Source organism: Sebastes fasciatus, chromosome 14, assembly GCF_043250625.1.
Source record: "Sebastes fasciatus isolate fSebFas1 chromosome 14, fSebFas1.pri, whole genome shotgun sequence".
Taxonomy (NCBI): Eukaryota; Metazoa; Chordata; class Actinopteri; order Perciformes; family Sebastidae; genus Sebastes; species Sebastes fasciatus.
This window is the reverse complement of record NC_133808.1, coordinates 17,493,273-17,519,622: the sequence shown is the minus strand read 5'-3', so window position 1 is coordinate 17,519,622 and position 26,350 is coordinate 17,493,273. Positions and strand designations below refer to the sequence as shown.

Genomic DNA, 26,350 nt, shown 5'->3' with positions numbered 1-26,350 from the left:
TATAAAAACAATAATAATATTTTGCTGAAAAACAAAGTGACAGTATGAAACTGCTCGTACCCGGTGTGCAGATGTGGCTACAGCCTCCGTTAAACTGCTGGCACGGACTATCACACTGCTGCTGCTTCCTGCCGGCCAGAACGTGGATGTCCATTGGCCGAGACGGTAGGTTCTGAATCATGACCCTCTGGTCAGAACCGTCGTGCTTGTTGGCCTGATAGATGCTGCGTGTGTTCCAGTCAGTCCAGTAGATGAACTGGCCAAACATGGTCATAGCAAAGGGGTAGATGGCGGTGCTGACGATGACCTCCCGATTGGACCCGGTGAGAGAGGATCGCTCAATCTTCTGTCTGATGGCAGAGCAAAATAATGATAATAGCAGCAGTTTGATATATATGTATGTATATATGTATATATTTCAACAGTGACATTTTTCAGGTCTTACAAGCTGGCGTCTGCCCAGTAGAGTCTCTCTTCTTCATAGTCCAGGGTCAGTCCATTGGGCCACACGAGACTGCTGTTCACAATCTCTGTTCTGAAGTTTCCACCCAATGTTGCACGTTCAATCTTTGCATGGGTTCCCCAGTCTGTCCAATACATGTATCTGAGGAACAAGAAAGGATTATTCTTTAAATCTCAGTTTAATCTGATGAACAAACAGAGAGTGTGTGTTGTGTTAAATCCTACCCCCTGCAGGGATCCAACATGATGGCCCTTGGCCTGGACACATGGGCAATAATAGTCCTTTGAGAGCCGTCCACAGACATGGAGCTGATGCTCTGGTTGACATAGTCGCTGTAGTAAATTCTTCTGTTTATCCAGTCATAGGCGATGCCATCAGGAGCCCCCAGATCTGTCCAAACATCAGCAATACCACTGGTATCAACTCCTACATCCTTAAAAGACTCCAAGAGGAATAAATAAAAGTGTATGTGAGTGCAAAACCTACCTGAAGCCACCACTACAGGGGCTGAGGTTGGAGAGGACAGGCTGATGTAGCTGATCTTGCTCGCTCCTGTGCCTGAGCTCTGTGTGAAGTAGATCCTCCTGTCTGTGAGGTCAAAATCCAGCGCCACTGAAGTTCGTGGTACATTGACCACAGGGAAGGGCAACGCGTGGTCCTCGGGGTCGAGGCGCAGGCTGCGCACGGTGCTCTCAGTCGTGTAGATTAGATAATCATCCCTCGACACCACGCAGCTCTCGTTATCTGCTGCAAGATTCCCAAAAGCGCAGCTGCATTTCTTGTTACCTGTGCCAGAAGCTGGGAGGGCGAAGCAGAAGTGGGCGCAGCCTCCATTAGCTTCTCTGCAGGGGTTGTAGTTCAGCTCCTGGGCAGCGGTGGGCTGGGTGCGCTGGTCAAAGATGGTGACGTCCCTCAGCATGTTGACGTTGTCTCTGATGACTGCAGGCTGCTCTGTGCTGCCGGGCAGTTTGCTCGCTTGGAACACCTTCTTGAGGTTTCTGTCCACCCAAATGATGCTACCCTCAAACACTGCGATTCCATAAGGAGTCGGGTAGCGGCTGCCATACCTGACTATCTCCGTCTCCCCTCCTTGAGGGTTGACACGGGCGATCATATCCAGGGAGTCATCCACCCAGTAGACGTAGCCAGTTTGCAAGTCCAAAGCAAGACCTCGTGGAGTAATAATCCCCGATGACACTAAGATTGTGCGGTTGGTGCCGTCCAAGCGTGCTCGCTCAATTTTGGGGTTCTGACCGTAATCAGCCCAGAACAAATATCTGTTTCTGGGGTCCACCACGATGTGGCGTGGCATGTCCACCTGGGTCTTCAGGAGCACCCTGCGGAAAGTGGTGTTCAGGCGGAGCACCTCCACGTATGTCTCAGTCAGGAAGGCGTTGGTGAAATACAGGTTTCCTGAGGAGAGAATCCAGTAAACCCAGTGTTTAAAGTCTTGAGAGCATGAAGTCATCAGTCACAAATTACTATATGACAGTTCACAATTAAAGCAAAAATGCTACTAGCTGACATTATGGTGGTGTTATTAAAGGGATAGTGTGGGTATTTTGAAGTGGGGTTGTATGAGGAACTTATCCACATTAGGTGTATTACTTATATATTATATATTGAGAAGCAGACAGGAGTACCGGCACCGGAGCAAAGCAACACAGTGCTGTGGACGGACCGGCAGAAAAACATATTTTTTCTAAAACAAACTATATATGTTTAAGTGTACGCTATATTTAGAATATATTTTCAACACTTTATCTTGCCGTCAGACAGCCCTTTCGTTCTGAACTGAAGTGAAATCTATCTATGCTCTCTCCAAAGCCAGCAGGCTCAGATGGCAAAAACAGTATAGATATGTTTCACTTTCAGTTCAGTTCAGCGTCAGAAAATATTCTTAATATAACGTACACTTAAATGGATATAAATTTTTTGATGTGAGCCTTTGTTTTAGGCGGCTAAAATACGTTTCTCTGCCGTCCTCGTCCACAGCAGTACATTGCTTTGCTTCGGTGTCGGTACCCCTGTCTGTATCTCGATGCTGGAGGCGTGCCGACCGTAATCTGTAGGTAATACACCTACTATGGAAGTACCTTATACAACCCCACTTTAAAACACCCACACTATCCCTTTAAAACAAAACCGATTTTCCGTTATGCATTCAGTTATAGTGATGAATGAGTAACAAGGAAACAGATTGCCCTGCCTGCTGCTGTCTCTGTTTTTCCAAAACTAGCTGATTAAATCGTCTTTCCTTTCACCTGTGTGTGACTGATCTCCTTGTTCTGTGAGTGCAGCATTATAAACATTGACTCTGCCAGGCAATCTGCTGCCTGAGGCATGTGTCATACAGCAAGTTACAACGGGTCACCATTGTCTTTTGGTTTTAACTTTTACTTTTGGTTACTCAGATCAAATTAAATTCTTCAGCGCTGTGGGAATATGAGGTTGTGGTGAACTTTGAATAGAAACATTACCTCCATAACAAGTCCTCTTTTACCTGCATCTAAAGTGTTGTGGAAGTACTTCACATGGATACAAATATATGACTTATGTGAAAATTAGAGGTGGCACTGAATGGATGTATAACAAAGCTCCTAAAATAACAGTTTAGTTTACTGACTTCATTGCACGCTACTTACATTATGTGGTTGAACATAACAAACACATTTGTGATCTGGCACAACAGCACATACCTGCAGCCCAGTCCACAGCAATGCCTCGTATCCCGTTGCGTCCTATTCCAGATGTTACTACACTATGTAATCCTGAGCCATCTGGCTTGATCCGTCTGACCCCGTTTTGAGACGCCACGGTGCTGCTGAAGTCGCACCAATAGATGAAACCAGAGGCCATGTGGACATCGATGTGTAAAGCATTACGGCCTGCGGGAGGATAAGCCAGGAATTAGAGGCCATTATTGTTGCTTCAAACACAATTACCACATCGTGAATATTTGATATTCAGTTACTCTGTCTGTTTATTATTCCACTTTTATTTCCAGACTTTAATTTACTCAACTTTTTTGTTTTTAATCTCAAATATCATATGTAGCATACAGTAGAAAGTCATTTATGAGAATCACTGACCTCTCCCAGCCACAGGCACCATGGCCTCAGAGTGGTCTGCTCCTTCCAGACTGAAGCCTTTGATTGCAGACAGAGTGGAGATGACGACGTAGGACTGGTAGGGAGCGCAGGTCCTGTTGTCAGCGTTAAGGTTAAAACCTGTGGCACATGCGCAGGAAAAGAGACCCTGCGTCCGAGGCAGGCAGAGCTGCTCACACACTCCCATGTTGTTGGTGCAGCCATTGGATGTACCTGCAGAGGCTGAGTGTGTGGAGAGAATACAGCCTGATAAACAAAAGAAAAGACAGCAGTGAATGAGGATGGTGATGTCTTCTTGTGTTACTCACTCTCTCGATAATGCACTTTCAGGACTCTGAGTCCAGCGACGTTGTCTCGCAGCACAACCCTGTTGGCGCCCGTGGACTTGTCCACACGCTCTATGACCTCAAAGTTGCGGTCGGTGAAGTAGAGGTAGTTTTGATAGACAGCCACACCCCAGGGGTGAGACAGGCCCGTCACTATGGTGATGCGGTTACTCCCATCTGGATCACCACGCTCAATCTGTGGAGATCACGTGCACAATTACCAAGATTTACATAAAGTTGCATATAATATTATGTTTGTGAGAACAAGCTAAGAGAGTGACGACCCACCATGCCGGTGCTTGTGACGGCCCAGTACAGCTTGTTCTCTTGGATGTCCACAGTGAGGAACTCGATGTGATCAAGGTTGTTGGTGAACAAGGTGACAGGGTTTAAGCCATCCATGTCTGCAGATGCCACCTTGGCAGGGATGCCGCTCTCTGTTCCCTGGTCGGTCCAGTACAGTTTGCTTAGAAGACATTCAAGAATGGAGGATAAGGTTTGTGTATCAGACATGTCATGGATCTATTTGCTTATTCATTTTGAATAGCCTTAAGTACATTTTAAAGTCAAATCACCTAGATAAAAAATATTTACCTTACTTTTTAGGGACTCAGAATATCAGCCTTGTATTTAGTTTAATGAAAGGACACTTTCTGAGTTTGTTCACTGGACTATCAAAGGTTTTTATTAAGGCGAGACACTCCAGGTGAATAGGGTAAAAAAAATGAACTAATAGATATCACCGTGACACTTCCCCAGTAATTACTTACATTAAGACAAATATGTTTTGTATTACAAGTTTTCTGAAAATGTATGTTTAAATATGCAAATGAGGCTTTATCTTAACAAATGTGTGCTAATTTGCATACATTTCCAGAAAAGAAATCTGAACATTGGATAAAGCCAGGTTGAAATTCTTGTTTCATTTTGTTGACATATTAAAGTTGAGGGTTTTTCCAGAGGGGGTTTTGGATATCTCTTTTTATCACTCCATAAATCAGAAAATACAGTCAACAGCCATAAAAAAAAAAACATTTTCGCCATGTTTTTAATTAATAAAATGATGTATAAATCAGGCTGTGAATGATATATGAACAAACCCCTCAGTAAACACCTTCAGAATCTAGAGAGGAATGAAACTGGAAGGTTTGGTGGATGTACGTGCTACTAAAGTGGAGATTTCTGGCTCAGAGTGAGAAAAAACTCAGTTTAAGAAAACATACTTTAAAGATATGGATTGTAAAATTCCATACATTTTGAAGACACTACATGTGAATAGGGTAAAAAAAAATATTAATAAATAAAAAAAATTAATAGATATCACCATGAAACTTCCCTGGTTGATTACTTACCTTAAGACAATTATTTTTTATATTACAAGTTCACTGAAATGTTATGTTTAAATAGGCAAATGAGGCATTGTCTAATGCTAATTTTTGTTGAATTTAGGAGAAATCTACAGACACAAATAGACAAAGTAGTAAAATACAATAGAGGACAAAATCATACCTGAGTTGAAGTATGAAATTCTTGCAACACTGATTTTGCTCATATACCCAAAATCAGAGTTGCAGTGTTTTTATATTAGAGTGAGAAGGGACGGTTTAGAAATGTCTTGATTGTACTCTATTGTGCGTCGCTGGGCTTTTGAGTGTGCGGCGTGGTATTCAGTAACACTGGTTTGAGCTCTCTCTCTCTCTCTCTCTCTCTCTCTCTCTCTCTCGCTCTCTCTCTCTCTCTCTCTCTCTCTCTCTCTCTCTCTCTCTCTCTCTCTCGAGGCAGAGCAGATGGCGATGAGGAGGCTGTTAGAGCTCAGTAGCTGTGGGGATGAGTGGCCGTGCCAGGACTGTGTTAAATGGGGCTTACCCACGTGCTGGGTCCACTGCGATGCCAACAGGACTGCCAGCACCGGTTGGAGAGCCGTTATTTGTGATTAGAGTTTTCCTGTACTGTACCTCCCCCCTCAACTTCAAGACCTGGCCGAGCACAAACACAAACAGGTGCAATTATTGTGTTGATACACTGCCCTTATTCACACTTATCTTCTGTTTTCCTATTACAAAGAAATAGTCATCTTAGCTAAAGTTAAAGACAGTAATAATGAAAAAACAACAACAGGACTTAGTATTATTTGTCTTACCTCAATAGACTGTGTAGATGGGTTGGTGTAGTACAGGTTCTCTGTGATCCAGTCCAAGGCCAGGCCGACAGGGGAGCCAAGGATGGCAGCAGGGGCGAACTCTGTCCTGTTAGTCCCGTCTGACTTCACCCTGTGGATCTCACCCTGGTGGACAAAGGAAAGACAGGTTCATCTCAACCACTGCTAGATATGTCGAGTGAATCTTGTGTTGTGTATTCCCAGCATGTTTAAATTGAGTTTTTATTGTGTATTTTTACCATCAACCCTAATCTCAAAGTTGTCTTTAGAAGACAACTATGTTCTGAACTGAACTGTGACATGACAGTAACATGACATTACCACAGGCAAACGTACAGAGTCCCCTGTGCAAAGAAAAACATCTGTAAAATGCTTTTTGTCCTTTTGCCATGAAATATTTTAATTAGCAAGGAGAGCTACTTTCTGAAGCCAGCCTGCTACCTCAGCACACAGCATTTAATATCTATTTATTTAACCTTGATTCAGTCCTCGCCATCGTGTTGGTGCTCCTTTTAATGTAGCTTCTATTGTGCATTGTGTTTTTATGTACATTTTTTAATGTGTCCTGTCTGGATGTGATATGTTGTGTTTTAATGTACCCTTTTTGATATAAAATTTTGCACATGCAAACCAAAGACAGATTTCTATCTGTAGACAATGACGTATTTTCTAACTCACCGGGTGCTCCACCCAGTAGATGGTCTGTTCGTTGTCATCAAAGTCAACATCGTAGCCGTTCTGAAGCCCAGCAATAGGGACCATAGCATTATTACTCTTTTCATCTGGGTTCAAGGAAATGCCATAGATGATGCTGTCTCTCACGACCACCAGGAAAGGATCCTCAACTACAAGTAAAAATTATAAAAGCAGTGATTAAAACAGTGACTAAGAATACATTTACAAACTACTCCTACAGTAAAACAACAAACAAAAGCTACGTCATTGTGACTTCTAATTTGTGAACAAAATACTCCTACCCTAAAACTAGAATTTTCCTCAAGGCTGTGAATTACTTAGGACTTTAAAAGTTACGTAACAAAGTCTAAAACAGAGCTAGGAAACCATGTTTCCTGGATATGGATTTAGCCCATGGTAATCCAAATCTAAAAGTTGCTTTCAGTGTATGATACCTGGTGCAAAATAGCTAACAGGCCTTTATCTATAAAGAGGATTGACTGGTGAAAGTTGTTTCAACATTCTGATTTGCTTTGTCATCAGAGATTAGAATCAATGAATGGTTGTGGGGCATTTTCATTCTTGGATAATCGTTGGCCTCAGGGGCAGACTGTGTTCTGCTTGGCTTGAATGGGCTGAAACCTGAGATGAGTTAAGCTGTTGACCTGAGGGAGACTCCTTGGACTTTGAATTAAAGGTCCCTTGTCTCCTTAAGACCTTGAAAGACATGCTTGTATGATTCTTAATATTTCTGACTGGAAGAGCAGTTTACAAGAGAATCTAAATGGGAGACTGTTGACAAGGACCTGGATCGATCTATGATACGAATAGTGTTTCTTCTCTTACCAACATTGAGATAAAGCATGCACCATTTCCACAATAACAGGGTTGCTCTTTTACAACTGTAACCTCAGCTAAGAGGAATACCTTATGAGTACAACAACTTATCAACTGCATCTGACCCGACTTCCTTTTTCATCAAACTGAGTGATGAGTGTTTTCCTCCATTTGGCAGGATGCATACCTCTGGTGCAGGTGATTTGGTCTGCTGCCAGTGTCCAGCCTGAGGGGCAGGCACACGAGTAGTACCTCGGTCCCACGGCGGAGAGCAGGCAGATGTGAGTACAGGGACTCCTCAAGCAGTGGTTTACACCTAAAGCACACATGCACACAAAAACACACGTGCACAAAGAGTCAACAGTTATCTTCACAGGATCTCTAGGATCATTCTGAATTTACAAAAACAGTGGACCTGCTGCGTAGTGGCTTCATTATCAATATACAAGAAGACCCAAACCAATTCAGGAGACCAACATATCAGCTAATAGGGACGCAACAGAGATTTGTTGATGTGAAATATCTTTGCCATACCTGCCGGCTGCCTTGCTGGGTGCACTGCCACCAGACCCATGGGCTGAGGGAGGTTGAAAAGCATCACTGTCTGGTTCTCCCCGTGCCACTTATGGGCTCGCATCACACGGTTGATGTATCTGTCGGTCCAATACACAAAATCCTCAAAAATGGTAATTGCGTGGGGATGTTGCAGTACCTTTTCACAGAGAGTAGCAAAAGAAAAAAAAAGTGCGTCTTACACATGCTATTCAATAGGAAGTTGAATGTGTTTGCTTTTAGATTATCAACATAGATCAGATCTCTACAGATAATTCCTTCTCACACACTCACCAGGTCACTGGCCAGCACTTGCTTCCTGTTGTTGCCGTTATAGTCGCAGTAGTCGATGAAATCCAAGTAGGCATCAGCAAAGTACAACAGATTGTTTGGATAGTCTATGGTTAGACCATTGGGCCAGTACAGCTTGTTGCTTATGATAACAGTCCTCAGTTTCCCATCCATGCTGGCCCTCTCAATGCGGGGGTTCCTCCCCCAGTCGGTCCAGAACATCAGGTGAGCGCTGCAAAACAAATGTCTTTTAACGCCAACTGCGTTGATAATGACAAGCAGACCGTAACATGTACTAAAGACACACAGATTTAAAACAAACTTGTTTTCTTAAGTACGTCACTGACCTGTCCCTTGGGTCCAGCACCAGGGCTCGGGGGTTGGTGACATTTTCACTGACTAATACGGTTCGGTGGGTGCCATCCAGTTTAGACACTTCAATAGTCTCCAAGACGTAGTCGGTCCAGTATAGGTTCCTGCCCACCCAGTCCACAGCAAGGCTCTCTGTTACAGTCACTCCACTGTCAAATATCTGTCCACAAGAGACTCATTCTTAGTTAAATATGTTAACTTTATTAAAAAATTAAACTAAAGCTGGGAATAAACGCAAACTATTTCAGAGCAATATGTCTGTGGTGACAAGAAGGAACAACTCACCACAGTTCTGTCACTGCCATTTTTGTTAGCACTCCAGATTCTGTCCTGGCTCGTGTCGGACCAGTACACACGGTCGGCAACCGAGTCGAAATCTAGGGCCACGATGTTGCGTCCGTCTCGAACCAGTGAGCGCACCACATTGGGCTGAGCGGTTATGTCATCCTGCACAATCTGATTTCGACTGGCCACTAACAGGAACGCCTGACGAGAATCTGCAAACAGACATCAAATCTCTGTTACCTATTTTTCATGTCCATTCTCATGTTAATAAGAGCACTTATCAGCTTTTGCATGTCAGCCACAACTATACGACAGGCCTGTTAACTAGAACCGACTCAAATGGCGATCCTCCGGGAATGCACTTTTGTCCCAAATAATGACCTTTTGTATTGGAAAGTCTTTCAGCAGGTTATCTGTGTGGAAGAGGAGCTCATGTCAGGCACGCTCCCCATAAACAGCCCTTTGTTGGTGATTATTATCTAATTACACCAGTGATGGCCGGTGAGTGACATATATGTTATTTGTCTTATCTAAAGAAATCAGAGCAGCAAGGAGAGACATGGGAGAAGAAAGACGGTGTGTGTCAGTCTTGCAGTCTGGCGGCCGAGCTCCCCCTTAATAACAGCCCATTCCTGCCCAACATGCGGCACAGCGGAGAAAACTCTGAACAACCATGACACTGTAGGACTGATAATTGGCCTATTTCCTATTCTACTGCATTATGAAATTATAGTTTGTTATTAACAACTACATGGGGGAGCAATACGTTCCATGCACAGAAGGTTTAAGTCACATCCCTCCTCACCTGAGGCCTTGCAGGTCCGCTGGTCCGCTTCGAGAGTGTAACCATCCTGGCAGTGGCAGCGGAAAGAGCCTCTCTCATTAAAGCAGTGCTGGCTACAAAGTCCAGGGGGATTACACTCATCTACATCCTCACAGGTTTTGGAGTCGTTACTCAGTTGATAGCCCACAGGGCACGTGCACTGGGCACCAAATGGCCCTTGGATACAACCATGGGTGCAGCCGGCGTTGTTGTCAGAACAGCTCTCCTGATCTGAGTTGAAAGCAGAGAAAAAACTATTTAGAACCCAAAAATGGAAATTGACAGAGGTGGGACCAAGTCATTGGTTTGCAAGTCACAAGTAAGTCGCAAGTCTTTGCACTCAAGTTCCTGGTCCTGAACTTTGAGTCCTAAACAAGTCATAATGCGCTCTTCACCAAATGTAATGCCATTTTAACAACTGAGTAACTGACACCAACTGGCGCTCAGTATCGTAACATTAGTTCTTCATGGTTTTCTCCTGCAACTTGATTGGATGCTGTCGGATCGGTTCAAACACAGTGGATCTCAGGAATTTAGTGTAAGATAATCAAATGCAAGTCCCAATAATATTCACCAAAAACAAAAATACACCACTTTTTGGGGATTCAGCAATAAACAACAAAAGATAGAAATTGATTTGTTAGTTAGTTTGTTCACTTCATTTTTTTCCCCCACGAGTAATTCCTCTTCCCAAACAAATCAATAAAGGATATCTCAAAAAGTAAATAATAAACCCAACATGTCCAACATTGTTGGAGTTACCTCTGGTACCGGGCATCTTCTTCGTGGCACACTTTTTAAATAACATAGGATACTTTTTAATCTTTGGGTTTGGTGTTTTTTTATTTTGTCAAGTCGAGTCTAAAGTCATCAAATTTGTGACTCGGGTCTGACTCGTGTCCAAGTCATGTGACTCGAGTCCACACCTCTGGAAGTTAAACCAAGTAAATGATAACTCATACAACATAAATACAAAGTCTACCAAGTTATGCAATTGTTGTGCATGTTCCAATGATAATTAATGAACAACAAAGCACTACCTACTTCAGTAAGTGTCTTTAGAAGTGCTACTCTGAGCCAGAACTATTTTTATGCATATCTGTGGAAAATTATTGTTATATTTACCACACACTCTACTTACAACAATTCTTTTTTTGATTGTGTTTTTGAAACAAATCTACGAATATTAAAATAGTTAATAAAGATACTGTGTTTGTTGAAAATTAATCAAAACGACTTGCAGCATTTCTACCAATGATTGAGAGTTTGTTCCTACCTGGCAAAGGCTCGTCTGAAAGTAGTGAGAAAGGCAAGAAAGGAAGATCACAGATAATTTTCAGGTTAATACAGGTCAAATCACACACATGCATGATTTTAACAACAATCTCAACAGACAAACAGATAACAGTAAACACAAAATTTCTGTGGGATGAAGCTCTTATTTATAGAATACAGGAAGAAAATGTCAAGTTAATCTAAATCAACGGAGTGTTTGATCCTGTTTGTCGTGTCATGTGAAAATTGAATTGAATTTGAGGAAGCCGGAAAACTTAATAAAACTGTCTGTCAAAGAAGGCAGACTTACTGCAGAGAGGAGACTCGTCAGCGCCGTTTGGGCAGTCGGGAGTGTTGTCACACACTGTGGTGAGGTTGATGCACAAACTGTGGCCTGGGCACTGCCACTGCCAGCTCGGACATCGGAAAGGCGGCGTGGGACAGTCTCTTTCGTCGCTCATGTCTCTGCAGTCGTTGTCCCCATCACAGAGCCAGCTGCGCAACACACAGTTTCCGTTGTCGCAGCGGAAGAGCGTGGAGGGGCAGGTGCGAGGTGGGCAGGCGTGGTGTTCGTCGCTGCCATCCTCGCAGTCCGGATGACCGTCACACTCCCAGGTGGACGGTACACAGCTGCCGTCTGACTGACACTGGAACTCACTCTCATGGTGGCACATCCCTGGAGGCCTAGTAGCTACAGAGATACATTAGGAAACACCACACATTTTAATATATTAGCAACCTTGTACATAATTATGCACGACTGAGTAATGCTTCAGTAGTATAACCAGTGACCAAAGGCACTAATTAAATACTTACGACAGCCTTGTTCATCTGAGCGATCGCTGCAATCAAAGACTCCATCACATCGGTAGTAGGAGTTGATACACTGGTGACCGCTGGAGCACTTGAACTCATTCACAGTGCAGTTGTAGACTGAAAAATCCAGTTGAGTATGTTAAACCTGACATTCAATATTTCTGCAGTTTTGTATGCATGCTGAGCTCAACTGTTGTGCAACTCAAGTAATGAGATCAATAAACTAAGAGGCTTAGCAAATGCTTGTTGAAATTTACAGAGCATTCAATTGACCTCTACAGCTTCTTGAGCATGTTTATCTGGTACTTACAGTTGCTGAATGAATGCATGAATGACTGAACAAATCAATCATTTTTTTACGGGGAAATGGCTGATAAAGCCAACAATATCTCAAAGCGAGAAGCTGGGTTGACGCAAGTTTACAATTTATCATTTCGTAGGAATGTCAACATGGTCATGAGACCTGATGCAAATAGATCTGATCTGAATAGTTTCATCAGTTTTATAAATGCCAGCTAAATGAAATTAGATTTTTATCACGCACTTGTAAAAAGACTTGATTTGTTATAAGTGAGCACCAGATGAGACCAACGATTATGAGCGTGTCCACGGAAAACTGTAATCCAGAGAGATACTCACTGCATCCCTGCTCGTCCGCCCCGTCCACACAGTCCCTGTCCCCATCACAGACATAGTTGGGGTCTATGCAGCGATGGTCTGGACATTGAAACTGTCCTGGATGGCACGTGCTGCTCAGATCTGTCAACATGAATTGTCAGACAAAAATATGAGTCTACAAGCTAATCTGCTACCCTTTCTTGGGCAACACATACAATACTGTACAAGTTTACAATCATTTTAATGTATTAGAGGAACAGAAGCAGCTGATTAATGGTAACTGTGTACCATTGGGTCCACAGCAGATTCGGTGTAAATAAATTGTTTTTTGAGTAACCCTTTTTCATATTTGGGACTAAGGTGGGGCATTCAACATTATCCTGGATAAACTTAAAGGCATTTAAAAAATAATACTAGTAAAAGTGAGTTATCTCCAGTAGCCTATTGACCAGCTTTCATCTCTATGTTTTTTATAATCTGTGCATTATATTAACTTCAAGGCATTTCAAACTCATTTCAAAGACATTAAATGTATGTTTTTACACCTACAAACGTTTTTTAATTGTTTTTTATTGCCAGTGTGTGAACAGGTTGTAACCTAACCTAAAAAATGAGACCTTCCGCGACTTTCTGGGTTCTACGTAAAATTCCCCCAAATTACTCTATCTCTGAACTTTGTCTTTAATCAAATCACACACTTAATCTATTCTATGTGAATCTTATTTTTCACTTCCATTCACTGAGCCTCCCTTGAAACTGTTTGGAGCCCCCCTGGAGCGGCCCGCCTCACACTTTGAGAAACTCGAATCTAAAGGGATACTCACGGCAGTCAACTTCATCTGAACTGTCCCCGCAGTCGTTGTCAGTGTCACAGCGCCAGGTGTGTGGGATGCAGCGGTGGTTGCTGCAGGTGAACTGATTGGCGGGGCACGTTCCAGGCACCTGCGTAGGGCAGTTGTACTCATCGCTGTTATCAAAACAGTCATTGTGCCCATCACAGCGCCATCCTGCAGGCACGCAGTGCTTATTGGCACAGGTGAACGCAGAGGGAGAGCAAGTGGTGTCTGAAAAAAGAAATGATGATCTTGATTAAAATATTATATTATTGAATAAAAAAAAAAAAGGGGCAAGAAATAGTTTTTTACTCTGGTCAGGTCGGGCCAGTGTAATAGACTAGATTCACAAAAAAAGCATTACTGTTAATTCCACAGTTGACTTCGTCACTGTTGTCATGGCAGTCGTCAACACCATCGCATCTGTAGCTGTTTGGGACACATTTGCCGTTGCCACAGGAGAAGGAGTTGGCTCCGCACTGCAGTGTGGGGGGCTCATTGGAGGGGTCCTCCACACACGTCTGCTGGTTGGGCAGCAGCTTCATGCCGTACGGACAGCCACACACCCTCTGTGAGTCCGGGGCTGGGAAGCAGAAGTGGCTGCAGTCTCCGTTAGGATTCGTCTGCCTGTTGCAGAGGTTGGAGCCTGAGAAGGAGAGCGGAGTGATGACTGACAAGTGTGAGCCTCAGCTATGCATGCAGAGTGAGAAGAGTGGTGAATAAAGCTACTAACCAATCTGAGAGTTGGAGTTGAAAGACTTGACATGCATGATGTGGCTGATTCCTCTTCGGATAATGACCATCTCCCCACCGTCGGTCTTGCGCACACGTACAATGCCACCCAGGCGCCAGTCAGTGAAATATGCGTAGCCTTTGAGGGACAGGGGCAACCGAGCAAAACCTCTGTTAGTTTATCTTTCATCACCTCCTGGTAACAGTAATTGCTCTTCTAACATGACCATCATTAAAGCAAGAATGGCAAACCGCAGTTCAATTAACTCCCTCTTTATTTAGATGAAATACATGATCCTGTACTGGGACTTTATGGGCAACTTGTTGTTTATGTCGGGACTTATTACCTTCAAAAATGGTGAGACCAAACGGGTGGGACATCTGGGTTATGCGGTCCAAAGTAATCCTGTTTCGTCCATCAAAATTGCTGTGCTCAATTTTGTCAAAGAAGGCATCCACCCAATACAGACGCATTGAGCTGGGTGGAGATCAAAGCAGAGAGCAAGAGTTTAAAACAAGTCAGGGGAATGATCAGAAAAAACATTGCTATAGCAACCATCATCTATGGGTAAAACAATACAAATTTACATCAATCTTAAAGAGGACCTATTATCCTTTAGTGTGTTATACAGGTTTGTTTGCATGTAAAAGGTCTGCAAAGTTACAAAGCCCACAGTCCATGTCAAAGGGAGTTACTCTCCCCCACAGAAACACTGCTCCTGAAATGCCCGAAAAGCCTTGCTTGAAGTCCTGCCTTATCTTCCGTAATGTGGTGATGTCACCAAGTAACACATTTGCATAACATCTGCCTAGCGGCTAGTTTGGTACACCCTCAAACAAAGCTAGTTAGAGTGGAGCTGGAGCACAGTCTGAAGAGTTTGGTTCAGTTCACCACAGCAGTGGACCAGCTGACCAATCAGAGGAGACTGGGCAGGAGCTCAAACAGAGCGTTTCAGACAGAGGGTGAAAAGAGGTGCTGCAGCACAGCCGGTATGAGAAAAATAAAGTGTTTTTTGAACATTACAGCGTGTAAACATGTTCTAGTAGAAACCCAAAATACAAGTATGAACCTGAATATTAGCATAATAGGTCCTCTTTAAGTGCACTGAAGGTGAAATGGTGTATTGTGGGACTGTTCTTGTTTGACTCACCTCCAGTCAATAGCGAGGCCGTTTGGCCAGCCAAGAGTGGTGTTTACAATAGACAGGGCATGTGACCCATCACCCCAAGCCCTCATAATCTTCGCTGGCCGGTACCAGTCAGTCCAAAAAATATACCTGTCCAAGTCAAATAAACAACAAGTGTCAAAGTCATATTTCATTCAAAAACTTGAATATTTTGAAACATCTACTGTGTCTGGGTGACAAAACCTTATTTATTTAGATTTTATTTTGGATACTTCCACATTATAGAGCTTTTCTGTTTAAGCCAACTTCTTAGTGTTCGCTACAATACTGCCCTTCACGCTGAACTAATCTGAGCTGTTGGACACAGAGGCCTTATGACTTTGAGGCTGTTGGAAATAACAGCTTGTTCAAAATAGGGATTCCTTTTATCGGGTTGAGGACTTTTTTTGAATGAGTGAACACATCATAAGATTTGTTACCAGACATACATACTGTAGTTGGCGTTGCAGAAACTTCTCTCTTCCTATGTGTAGTCTGAATCCCACTGAATCCCTTCAAACCTCAAAAATGCTTTTTTTTAATAAGAAAGTATAAGAAAAATACCAAACTTTGCATAAAGGAACAACATTCACATTAATTCTCTGGTCTTATATTGATTTACCCAATGGGAGGATGCACCACGATGGCCCGAGGGTTGTTGAGGTTGCGTATGATGGCTCTCCTGGACTTATCAGCCAGCTTCATGACAGATATGCTTCTGTATCGCGGGTCGGTCCAGTAGAGGTTCTTTGAAATCCAATCGTAAGCCAGGTCCTCCACTCCATCCACTCTATTGGCTGCCAGCGCCTCCCTGCCTGTGCAGATCAAAGCAGTCAGACCACCGTTTAACACAGAGATGAAAGAGGAACACATTTAAATAAATAGGCTGTCAGCTTGCATTTTCCCCATGTGGACCGGACAGAAAAAACTAGAGCAGCTCCAAAAACAACATCACTGATCAGAGCAGTGGTGCTCGTGGGCATTAGGAACTACTTTCCACAGCTTAGGTGATAGTTTTGAAACTAAATATCAATACTGCTTGGTAAAACATTCTTTATTAGTGTGTCCAACTCATTTTCAGGTCATTAGTTTAAGATGTACGTTGATTATATGATCCATTTTCCACTGTCCATACTCCTGTCCACTCCCTCCCCCATAGTACCAGTCGGCCCCATCAGGCACTCCCTTAACTCCCTGTATAAGCCTGGCTGAATCACATGGTAGAGCTCTCTGCAAGGGAAGAAATGATCCAATGATGTAAGCACAGAGAACACACTGGAAACATATTAGCTGCTGATAGTTTTTCCTACTACACACATGTCTTTCCTTATGCTGTGAATCTGATCAGGATATTCTGAACAATTCAGCTAGAGCGACCAACAAGATGCTCACCAGTCCCATCCACTTTTTGTTTATAGATGATATCTTTGGCCGTGTCTGAGAAGAAGATGGCATCGTCTTCAGCGCTAAAATCCACCCCGACAAAGTAGGAAGGTGATCCAGTGACGGGCAGGATGATGTCTTCCTGAGAGGAGAGGTTAAAGGGGATCCCTCTCACGGCCAGTTGACTGGAGAACAGCAGAAACTGCCTCACAGCTGAAGATAGGAAATCAGAAGACCATAATGAAACAAGATAGTCACTCAAGCCAAAGATATTCAGCCTCACAAAATCATAGCACAAAAGAAAGAGTTAAGCTAGATGAAACCACTGCGGGATGCCATATAGGTCAGTTTCGGATGGACCATTACATCTTTAGGGTGTTAAGTCTAATTTTACAGTTTAAAGGAAACATACTGAGACTTCAGTTATAAAAAAAAATGTCTCTTACCAAAACATCGCTTGCCATCAGCATGTAGGTCGTAGCCCACGCGACATTTGCAGCGGTAACCCAGTCCTCCATTGTCACTCCTGTGACTCAGAACACAGATCTGCTCACATCCACCTCTGTCTACACTACAAGGGTTCGGCACTGGAGACAAAAACAAAAACAAAATCACAGTAACTGGCAAAGTTATATGAATTTAATGAAAAGCTACTTCAAAAATAAGTAAAAAATAATAATAATAAAAGGCGTTTTTGCTTGTAATGAGCAAAAGAACTGCCAATGGAACAAGTGAACATTCACTTGGTAAAATTTCTTGAAATAAGATGTAATATTTAGTAGGGCTGTCCTCGACCAAAGAAATTCTTAGTCGACTAACGCTCATTAGATTAGTTGATTTAATCGACAGATCTGTAAAACTGAGTTTCTCCACAAAGAATCAAACATAATCTTGTGTTTACCAGAAATAAGCTCATACATTTCTTGGAAATAAGTCATTCATCATGAAAAATAACTAATCAACTAAAGAAATCTTAGTCAACAAAGACCAAAACAACCGTTGAGTCGACTAATCGACAGAGAGGGAGCAGCCCTACAAATATGTGGAACTGAAACATAACAAGGTGCCCCAATTAGACACTGCTGTTTTGCTTATTTGGGATTGTTTTGAGTATTTGTATGATTCATAATCACTATAATAGAGTGAAATGGCTTCACAGGCCCGGAAATACTCACGAAAAAACACCTGCAACTTTCTGTTAAAAAATTATTAAATATGATTGAATATAAACAACATTTAATACCCTTAAAATTGGACTTTTAGCTGCGGAGACTTGTGCCCTACTGCACTTTTTGTTGTTTGGCTAGTGAAAAGCTGATGATTCCCAATCATGTACATTAAAATATCACATCTCACGGTAAAACCAAATTACTTTCTACACAAAGAATCACACAAAAGAGCCACTTTAAATCTTGTGTTTACCGTTTCTTGGAAATAAATCATTTAGTGTGAAGAAGCATAAAAAAAAAAGACTAATCGAGATAAAAAGACATCTTAAAATTAGCTGGCAAAAATAATTTTGAGCTTTATTTCACTAGTATTAAGAAGTGTTATGTGTCATAATAAGCCTGTAATTCTTTTTATTTACGATATTCAAGATGCATTGTTTGAAAACAAGTCTCACTGAAATGTTACAGTACTTGTTCGATGATTGTGTCTTATATTAAGTGTTATGAGATATTTTGACGAGTATTTAGACAAATATATTTGGTAAGATTTCGCATTTTTGCAGTGAAACTTCCTTTAGAAATACTAGCAGTTTGCATGGCAGGAAATCTGTGTAAAATTGACATTATACTGTGAGCTGCATCACTCTGAAGAAGGAAGGGACTTACCATATGGCTGTTTGAGCTGATGTATCACTGCTATTCCGTGTGGAGTCTGAGATGTGCTGTAAACAACTTCAGGACTGCTGTCAGTGAACTTGTTGGCTTTCATCACGGCCATCTTGGTCCAGTCCGTGAAATAGGCATTGTGCTCAAACAGACTGATGCCAAATGGGTGTGGGATCACAGCACCTCCATGGACCACTGTTTTTCTATTGAGAACATGATGAGAACATTGATTCATTAGAATACAAATGCATGGACCTTTCTACTTGTTTACCTCAAAGAATTGCTTTTATGTCGTTGTACATTCACTAAAATGCTGTATTATTTTTTAGGAACAACACATATATTTACCTATGAAGGCCATCATACGTGGCAGTTTCAATGTAGTCATAGCGACTGTCAACCCAGTAGATGCGCTTGGCTTCGATGTCTAGCGTGATACCAGCTGGCCAGCCCAGTTTACTCCCAATGATCCCATAGCGGTTGGTGCCGTCCATGAAGGCCCTCTCCAGGCCTGGCTGTCCATTCACCGCCTCCCAATCTGAGAAGAACATATACCTGTGAAAGGAGGTTAAATGTTTAATCTGCCAGTTTTCTCTGGGGTGGGATCATTACATGAGGACAGCTATGTGCAGCTGGGACCTGGGAAATAACATTACATATATTCCCTGAAGAAAAAGGAGACTTTCCTCTAGTTAATTAAGTCTAGCATCTACAGCATCACATTATGTCTCCAGGTGGGTGGCTGTGCATTTCACCATAGAGCTGTACATTAATTTACGATAAGCAATATATCTGTAGCCACCTGGCTCTCCTCCCCCATTGAACTATACTATTGGATTACAATGAGGGTCATCACTTACAGTGCTCCTCACTAATCCACCCAGGGCAATCTGCTAATCTCACACACACCCCCCATTATTCCACGCCAACAGAGCACGACAGATACTGTATGTGCGGTTTGGGAATGGCTGGATAGATGAATGGACGGAGACTGGGAGATGTGCTTACCCGACAGTGGGGTCCACCGCCAGCCCTCTTGGGTTTCCGAGGTTTTCGGTGATGAGCGTGACCCGGTTACTTCCATCAAAGTCCACCATGTCAATCCTGTTGACGCTGGCCTCCACCACATACAGTTTATTGTTCACCCAATCCACCGCCAAGTTCTCGGGGTAGTCAACTGATACGTTTAAAACCACCTGCATATTGGAACCGTCCATATCCACAGAAAACACCTGTACACAAAAGACGCCATTGTTGTCAGGAAATTAGCTCGTAGGTGGTCACTGCTTCAAGAAATCATGGGAAGATATTAAAAGATAAGTTCACATTTTTCAAGTGTATCTTAATACAATACTCACGTGCCCTTAGGTACATTGAAAGTGTTATCGGTCAATGTAACTGTCCACCGGTTCATATTGGCCACAAAGTGAACCCTTCTTAAATTGATTTCAATGCAAGTGAGGGGAGACAAAATCCCCAGTCCTTGTTCTGAGTAAAAAATTACTTTGCTTTAGGCTTCAGCAGCCTGAGTCAGACAACTCAAGTGGACATCTTTCAAAAGCTTCAACGGACAGTGCTTCCTTGCTGAGCCACTGCAAAGGGACAGTAACACAACGAGGGAATTTTGCACTAAAAAGACTGCAACTTTGGAATACAGCCAGTTGAATTGTCAGACTGCTGAAACCTCATACTAGGGGTATACTAGTGTTGCCAACTCTTTTCCAATTAAAGCAGCTAGCAGCACTAGCTACAAAAGTTCCTAAATCTAACAAGAAAGTCGCCAAGTTGGAAACACTGACAGCCCGTCCCTTCAGGCCTCCCTCCAAAGCCACTCCCCCAAAATTATCATTACGAACATAAACATATCATCATTCGGGGCCGAATGAAATGATTGGACGGGCTTATCACAGTCCTGTGACAGCCACAGATACCACATTTTTTTCTCTTTTTTCGCCAGAGCATTTGTTTTATTGATTGCTGACGGGATGTAAAGAGAACTTCAGTAAGTGATAATGTACAGCGAGTCGGTCATTGTTGTGAAATAAACCCCGGCTACGCGTCGGAGTGCTGCACCGCCCTGAAGGGGTTTATTTCACAACAGTGACCCGCTAGCTGTACATTATCCCGCTTATTACACGGCTACTTACTTAAGAAATCAATAATTTGACACAAGAATGGTCCGCCAGAGTCCGACATCAGAACTGCGTCCATAGCAATGGTCTGTTATACATAGCAGTGGTCTGCTATAAAGAAATAACAGACCGTAAAATGCCGTGATTGACCAATCAGAATCGAGTATTCAACAATGCTGTGTAATAAACAAATATAACAATGCAGTGTTTGAACAGCACTACCAATCCTACCTTTAAATTGAAACTGCTTTAAGAGGGGATCATTTTATGGCCAGTATGAATAGGAGAAACAACTATAGCAAACAAAAACTATTTCACTGCACATATGGGCATGTGAGAATTGTTTTAAAATAGACTTGTAAGAACGTGAACCTATCCTAAAAGAAAGAGGATGATTTAAGAAAAGTATATGTCAGTCAACAGCTGTCACAGTCGTGAATGTAAAACTAACAATGAGAAACACATTTTAGGAAGCAGAAAAAAGTGCAGAGAGAGATTATTTGTTTGCTTGTCTGATGATTCTGTCTTGTTACATTTCTGTGAAGCCTGTAAAGTGGTTTTCTGAACCTGCCACCCTACCGATACTATAATGTGGATGCCTTGGCACTCTGCAGCTGGTTAGGGGGTTACTGAAAGAAGATCCAGGCATCTAAAATGCAGGATTTTCAACTGACCTGTTTAAAGAGAAACTGAAGATGTGGAAATAGCCTGACAGTTTAACCTTTCTGGTTCCATTCACATGCCCTGTTTGTGCTTTGCCTACTTTTAATCTGACATGCTGCCATGGAGGCGGCTGATACACACAGATGCCCAGTCAGAGATGTGTCCTCGCCTTTCAGCCCAGTGGCTGCAGTTCAAACCATTAAGGAGCCAAAGCATAGGCTGAACAAAGACTTTTTAGCTGGCCAAAGAATGCTTATAGATGGACGGTGGCACTGAAAACAAATACAGCATGATTACTTCGAACAAGATCGAGTTACAAAAATTGCACCCTGGTATGTGAACATCATACCAGGCTATCGGACAGGTTTCAAGATTAGGCCATTTGGATTCCATTCCACATCTACTTCCCTTCATTATGACCCAGCCGCAAAGGAGCCAACAGATATCCCATTATTATAGTATCAACATTGCTGATATTTTACAGGATAACTGGAAGAATTCCCTCCTGCAGGTCCAATCTAACGTAAGTATTTCCTCAAACAAGAAAGTGGTCTACTCCCGTAAACTCTTTTACCCTGGCGTAACAATATTTCAACATTGGATATGGAAATTGGATAAAAAAAAATACCTTATTCTGAATGGTATCAGTCCAGAAGATCCTATGGAGGTTATAATGGAAGTCAACTCCCACTGCAACCCCTCTGTTCTGTGAATGAACCAAAGTGCGCAGGCCGTTTCCATGGATGTCCCCTATTAGCAGGTCTCTGCCATTCGAAAATATCAAGGAAGGGACTCCAGCTGCAGTACAACAAGTTACAGGCAAAATACAACAAGTTACAAAACACAGCATAACAAAGTAATTTGAAATTGTCAGGTTATAATACTTTTATCTCAACTAAAATAGTGGAAATTTACAGAATGAAGCACATTGATTCAGACCTATGACTCAGACTATTGAAGGTGGAGTACTTTCTAGCCACTGTCATTACACACTCTTTTCACTAAAGCTAAAAGGCAGAGAGGTCAGCCTCTCAGTCAACTCTTCTATGTTCCACAAAGGCAAGAGACTAACTAAAACAACATTAGGTACGCAACAATGCACCAGAAAGCAGTGCAGACGCTCAGTAAAGCAGCCACAGTGGTTGGCAAACAGGAAAAGGGGCCAATGCTAATGGGCCTCATTTAGATTGATCATTCACACAAAATAAAATCTCAGCACACTGTATGTAAGAGAATCTGTTCAAACGGAGAGGAAGTGACACTCACTTGAGACGTCGGCTCTGCAGTGTCTGTGCTGCTCCAGGACGTAGCCCTCTCGACAGCTGCAGCGATGGGAGCCTATGCGGTCCTCACACAGCTGGTCACACACGCCCCACATCGAGCAGTCGTCAAAGTCTTCAGCGTGAAATCAAAATCACAGCAGATGAGGATTAAACACTGACATGTTTTGTTTGAGTCAAATTGCACTTTTAACACATTTTAAAACAACATGAAGCTGTAATGAGGTGTGAATTAACAAAGCTTTCTTATCCTTCCCCCTCATTTCTCTTTAATTCAGCTATGAGTCCTGAAATATGATATCATCTCACATCAATCGCAGGCCCCTGGATTGAATCGTATTGAAATCATATCTTGGAAGACTTTGTGATATCAGCAAATATCGTATTGTTGTCCAAAGAATCGATATAGTATTGTATTGTGATAAAACTTGTGATATGTAAACATAATTAGTAGTGGGTCTGTATATCATTGTGTGAGGGACTGTTTTTGTCATTCCTAATATGTGGAGTTTTTTTTTTTGACTTTCTATTACATGGAAAAGCATTGAACATCCCCATTTATTATAAGAAATAATCTCAATCATAGGGCAAGGGTGATGTAAATTCATGGATGGATACATACCTATACATGAGCGACTATCGTTGCTGCTGACAATATATCCAGAGGGACAAGAACAGGTTCCTCCATCAGGGGAAGCATGACAACGATGTTCGCAGCTCAGAGAGGCACATCTCCAGATACCTGACCAATACAGAAACCAAATTCGTGAATTAATATACTTCAATTGTCATGTTCTGGCTGTGCCAGTCTTTGCTATTAGTTATGTTTATGTGATTTTGGTTTGTGTTTGGTTTCTTTTATATTCTCATTCCAGTTTCCTGTATTATTTTGTAATTCACTCCTCCTGTGTCTTGTCTGGTTTTACTTCCTGCCTTTGTTTGTTTTCCCGCCTTTGTTAATTGTCTGCCCCGCCCTGTTTCACCTGTGTGTAATCATGTCTTGTATTTAAGCCTGTGTGTTCCCCTCTGTCCTTGTCGGTTCGTTTGTCTCTCCAGCCCCATCTACCTTGACCTCCGTGTTACCTGTTACCTCCTGCTCTGATCCTGGTGTTCCCCGTGTTTCCCTGGTTTGTGATTTTTGGTTTTGTTCTTTTGTACTTTGTTTCCCTGTACTTCGTTCCCCTCCCTGCCTTTTGTTGTTTGGATTTTTTCAGCTCTATTAAAGCTTGCTTTTATTTCCTACTTCCTGTTCTGCCTGTAACTCTGCGTTTGGGTCCCCTTGTAAACTCCACACACGACATCGATAGCACTTCAGCTTCGTTGATATTAGAATTGTGATGGTACTAACTGCAGTTGCGCCCAGCAGTGGTGTTGGTTTCATCCTCTCCATCGGGACAGTGAGTCGTCCCATCACACAGCTGATCCATAGGGATACACAGGCCAGAGGACGGACAGGGCCATTCTCCTGGGTAACACTCCCGCGCTACATTATCTGCAGACAAAACAAATTTTGTCTGTGCAGGCTTACACATAGTAAAGGGAAATCAGAAAACAGAGCAGCAGAGAGTTATCCTGATATTAGACTGTTGAGAATGAAAAGATATGAAGTGTGTGAGGTGTGTATGCAGCCTTATCTCCCCAGGAATGTGCTGCTGATCTTATGAAAATTGTGACCGGGACTTTATTGTCAGGGAAATTACTGTCACTTTAAATCGATGCAGGGGATTGGAGCTTTGAGGGGGTCACATGGGGGCTCAGAGGGCTTCTGCAGCCCATCTTCTAAAAACACACACTCTTCACAGCCGTGTGGAGGAATTCTAAAGCCCTTTGGGGGGGCTGCGTGATCTTGTGCCACAAAGAGGCATTTGAATAACACACTTAACGGAGCACAGGCATAGCGTCTTGCTAGCCCGAACAAACCATGGAGACTGGAGATGAATCAGGTTCACGCAGCGCGCTTGAGTTGTTACACATTCTAGTGTTCTTTAACCAGCCAAGTGTCTTTAAGTTTCTGGTCCTTACAGCAAAAAGTTAACAAGACTTAAAACAACTGGTTGCATCCATACCACAGCCTTTTTCATCTGCGTTGTCCTCACAGTCATCCTCTCCATCACAAACCCAGACTTGGTGGATACAGCGGCCACTGGGGCAGGTGAAGTAGTTCCCTCTACATGTAGGATATGCTGCAGGTGAAGTGGAGATTATCAATACAGACACTAAGTACATCTATCTGGCTGAAGATAAGAGTCATAAGACAGTGTGGTTTCGACAGAGGCTACATACTGCAGTTTTGCTCATCACTTCGGTCTCCACAGTCATCGTCATGGTCACAGACGTAGCGTTGAGGAACACACTCCCCGTTATGACACGAGAACAGGCCCGTATTGCAGTGCTGTGCTAAAGAAAAGAAAAAATATCTATTTGGTGATGATGTCATGCTATGGATGATACTGTTATGTAGGTTGCACTTTGTGGAAAAGCTCAACAATGGCTTTCAATGTGTTTATCACTAAAATGAACTGGCTTCTTACTGCAATTTGCCTCATCAGAGCCATCACGGCAGTCAAGTATCTGGTCACATCTCTGGGTCCGGTTGTAGCAGGCCCCGTTAGCACACCTCAGCTGCGTGCACTCGGGGTAATCTGAAAGATTAAATCATCATCAGGGCAACGCTACTCATTCAAATCAGCCTGACAACTGTGTTCTCTTTAGCTTTTAAAAGGTGAAAAGCTCGGCGAATGGACGAAAATTTAACGCCAACACCATGACAACAGCAGTCGCCACGGCATTCTTTATGCAATTGTGAGATTACCACAGTGTGTAGTGCTGCGAGTCTACCATGTCGGCACAATAATAGCATAGCAGCTGAACTTCAGCTTGACTAATCCACCAAGGAATCTGCAATCAACCTCTGACAACAAGAAGCATATTGTGGCCCGTTCTGTCAGTCAGCGAGCCTCTTAATCTTAACAAATTGATTAAAATGCCACAGGAGCCTGAAATACAAAAAAAAGGGAAACCACCCCGGAGAAGACTTACGGCAGTCTCTCTCATCAGACCCATCTGAGCAGTCGGCCAGACGGTCACATCGGTATTCTCCTGGGATGCATGCCCCGTTGCCACAGCTGAACTGCCCACTGGTGCACGTCCTTCCAGCTGGGGACACATTGGAGAGCAGCACATAGAAAGGTTTAATTCACATAGTTCTTATATAAATGTTATCTCCTTGTACTGTAGATACATATTGTTCAAAATACAATTGGTATAATATATTTTCCACAAAACATTTATAAGCTCCCCTGAAGAATTGCTAATAATGCAAAATGTACTTACGGCAGTGATGCCTCTCATCTGAGCCGTCCTCACAGTCCTCTTCATCATCACACACCCACACATCAGGGATACACTCGCCGTCACTCAAACACTGGAAATGACTGCTGTCACATGTTACCTGAGCTGTGGGAACACACACAGAGCATTTCAGTATTTAAAACAGTTGACTGTAATCCAGCAGTAGAAAGCTACTATGCACAAGTAAAGTACTTTAGGGCAATTTTGAGTTACTTGTACTTGCTACTATATACTTCTGCCCCACTAAATGTATTTGGAAAATATTGTACTTTTTATTCAACAGCCATTTAAAGCACTAAAGTTACTTTGCAGTTTAAGATTTTATATAAAAAACATAAAATTGTAAAATATGATGGATGCACTGTCATTAACCT

The 26,350-nt window shown here is 42.6% G+C and overlaps 1 protein-coding gene across 3 annotated transcripts in view; it reads right to left on the bottom strand.

The window, feature by feature from the left end:
• Positions 1-26,350, bottom strand: part of lrp2a (low density lipoprotein receptor-related protein 2a) — a 60,143-nt gene that overhangs the window by 27,080 nt on the left and 6,713 nt on the right. For 2 of the 3 annotated variants that reach the window (XR_012597162.1, XM_074659357.1), the window contains exons 3-43: positions 25,959-26,081; positions 25,665-25,781; positions 25,157-25,267; positions 24,909-25,022; positions 24,692-24,808; positions 23,974-24,117; positions 23,248-23,367; positions 22,612-22,740; positions 21,974-22,143; positions 19,559-19,782; positions 18,899-19,105; positions 18,551-18,753; positions 17,162-17,302; positions 16,725-16,928; positions 15,955-16,147; positions 15,318-15,443; positions 14,514-14,644; positions 14,168-14,305; positions 13,799-14,080; positions 13,426-13,665; positions 12,623-12,742; positions 11,984-12,100; positions 11,478-11,858; positions 11,169-11,183; positions 9,875-10,123; positions 9,070-9,281; positions 8,760-8,944; positions 8,416-8,644; positions 8,104-8,281; positions 7,757-7,885; positions 6,736-6,902; positions 6,040-6,183; positions 5,766-5,875; positions 4,188-4,365; positions 3,882-4,095; positions 3,556-3,795; positions 3,163-3,351; positions 950-1,876; positions 688-853; positions 446-604; positions 61-350 (exon numbers count right to left, since the gene is read on the bottom strand). Coding sequence is in view for 2 of the 3 variants with exons in the window: in XM_074659357.1 (XP_074515458.1) it covers positions 61-350; positions 446-604; positions 688-853; positions 950-1,876; positions 3,163-3,351; positions 3,556-3,795; positions 3,882-4,095; positions 4,188-4,365; positions 5,766-5,875; positions 6,040-6,183; positions 6,736-6,902; positions 7,757-7,885; positions 8,104-8,281; positions 8,416-8,644; positions 8,760-8,944; positions 9,070-9,281; positions 9,875-10,123; positions 11,169-11,183; positions 11,478-11,858; positions 11,984-12,100; positions 12,623-12,742; positions 13,426-13,665; positions 13,799-14,080; positions 14,168-14,305; positions 14,514-14,644; positions 15,318-15,443; positions 15,955-16,147; positions 16,725-16,928; positions 17,162-17,302; positions 18,551-18,753; positions 18,899-19,105; positions 19,559-19,782; positions 21,974-22,143; positions 22,612-22,740; positions 23,248-23,367; positions 23,974-24,117; positions 24,692-24,808; positions 24,909-25,022; positions 25,157-25,267; positions 25,665-25,781; positions 25,959-26,081 (7,833 nt within the window). In the remaining variant the exon portion in view is untranslated. The remainder of the gene's footprint in view (positions 1-60; positions 351-445; positions 605-687; positions 854-949; positions 1,877-3,162; positions 3,352-3,555; positions 3,796-3,881; positions 4,096-4,187; positions 4,366-5,765; positions 5,876-6,039; positions 6,184-6,735; positions 6,903-7,756; positions 7,886-8,103; positions 8,282-8,415; positions 8,645-8,759; positions 8,945-9,069; positions 9,282-9,874; positions 10,124-11,168; positions 11,184-11,477; positions 11,859-11,983; positions 12,101-12,622; positions 12,743-13,425; positions 13,666-13,798; positions 14,081-14,167; positions 14,306-14,513; positions 14,645-15,317; positions 15,444-15,954; positions 16,148-16,724; positions 16,929-17,161; positions 17,303-18,550; positions 18,754-18,898; positions 19,106-19,558; positions 19,783-21,973; positions 22,144-22,611; positions 22,741-23,247; positions 23,368-23,973; positions 24,118-24,691; positions 24,809-24,908; positions 25,023-25,156; positions 25,268-25,664; positions 25,782-25,958; positions 26,082-26,350) is intronic. The other variant, XM_074659358.1, reaches the window with a different exon arrangement.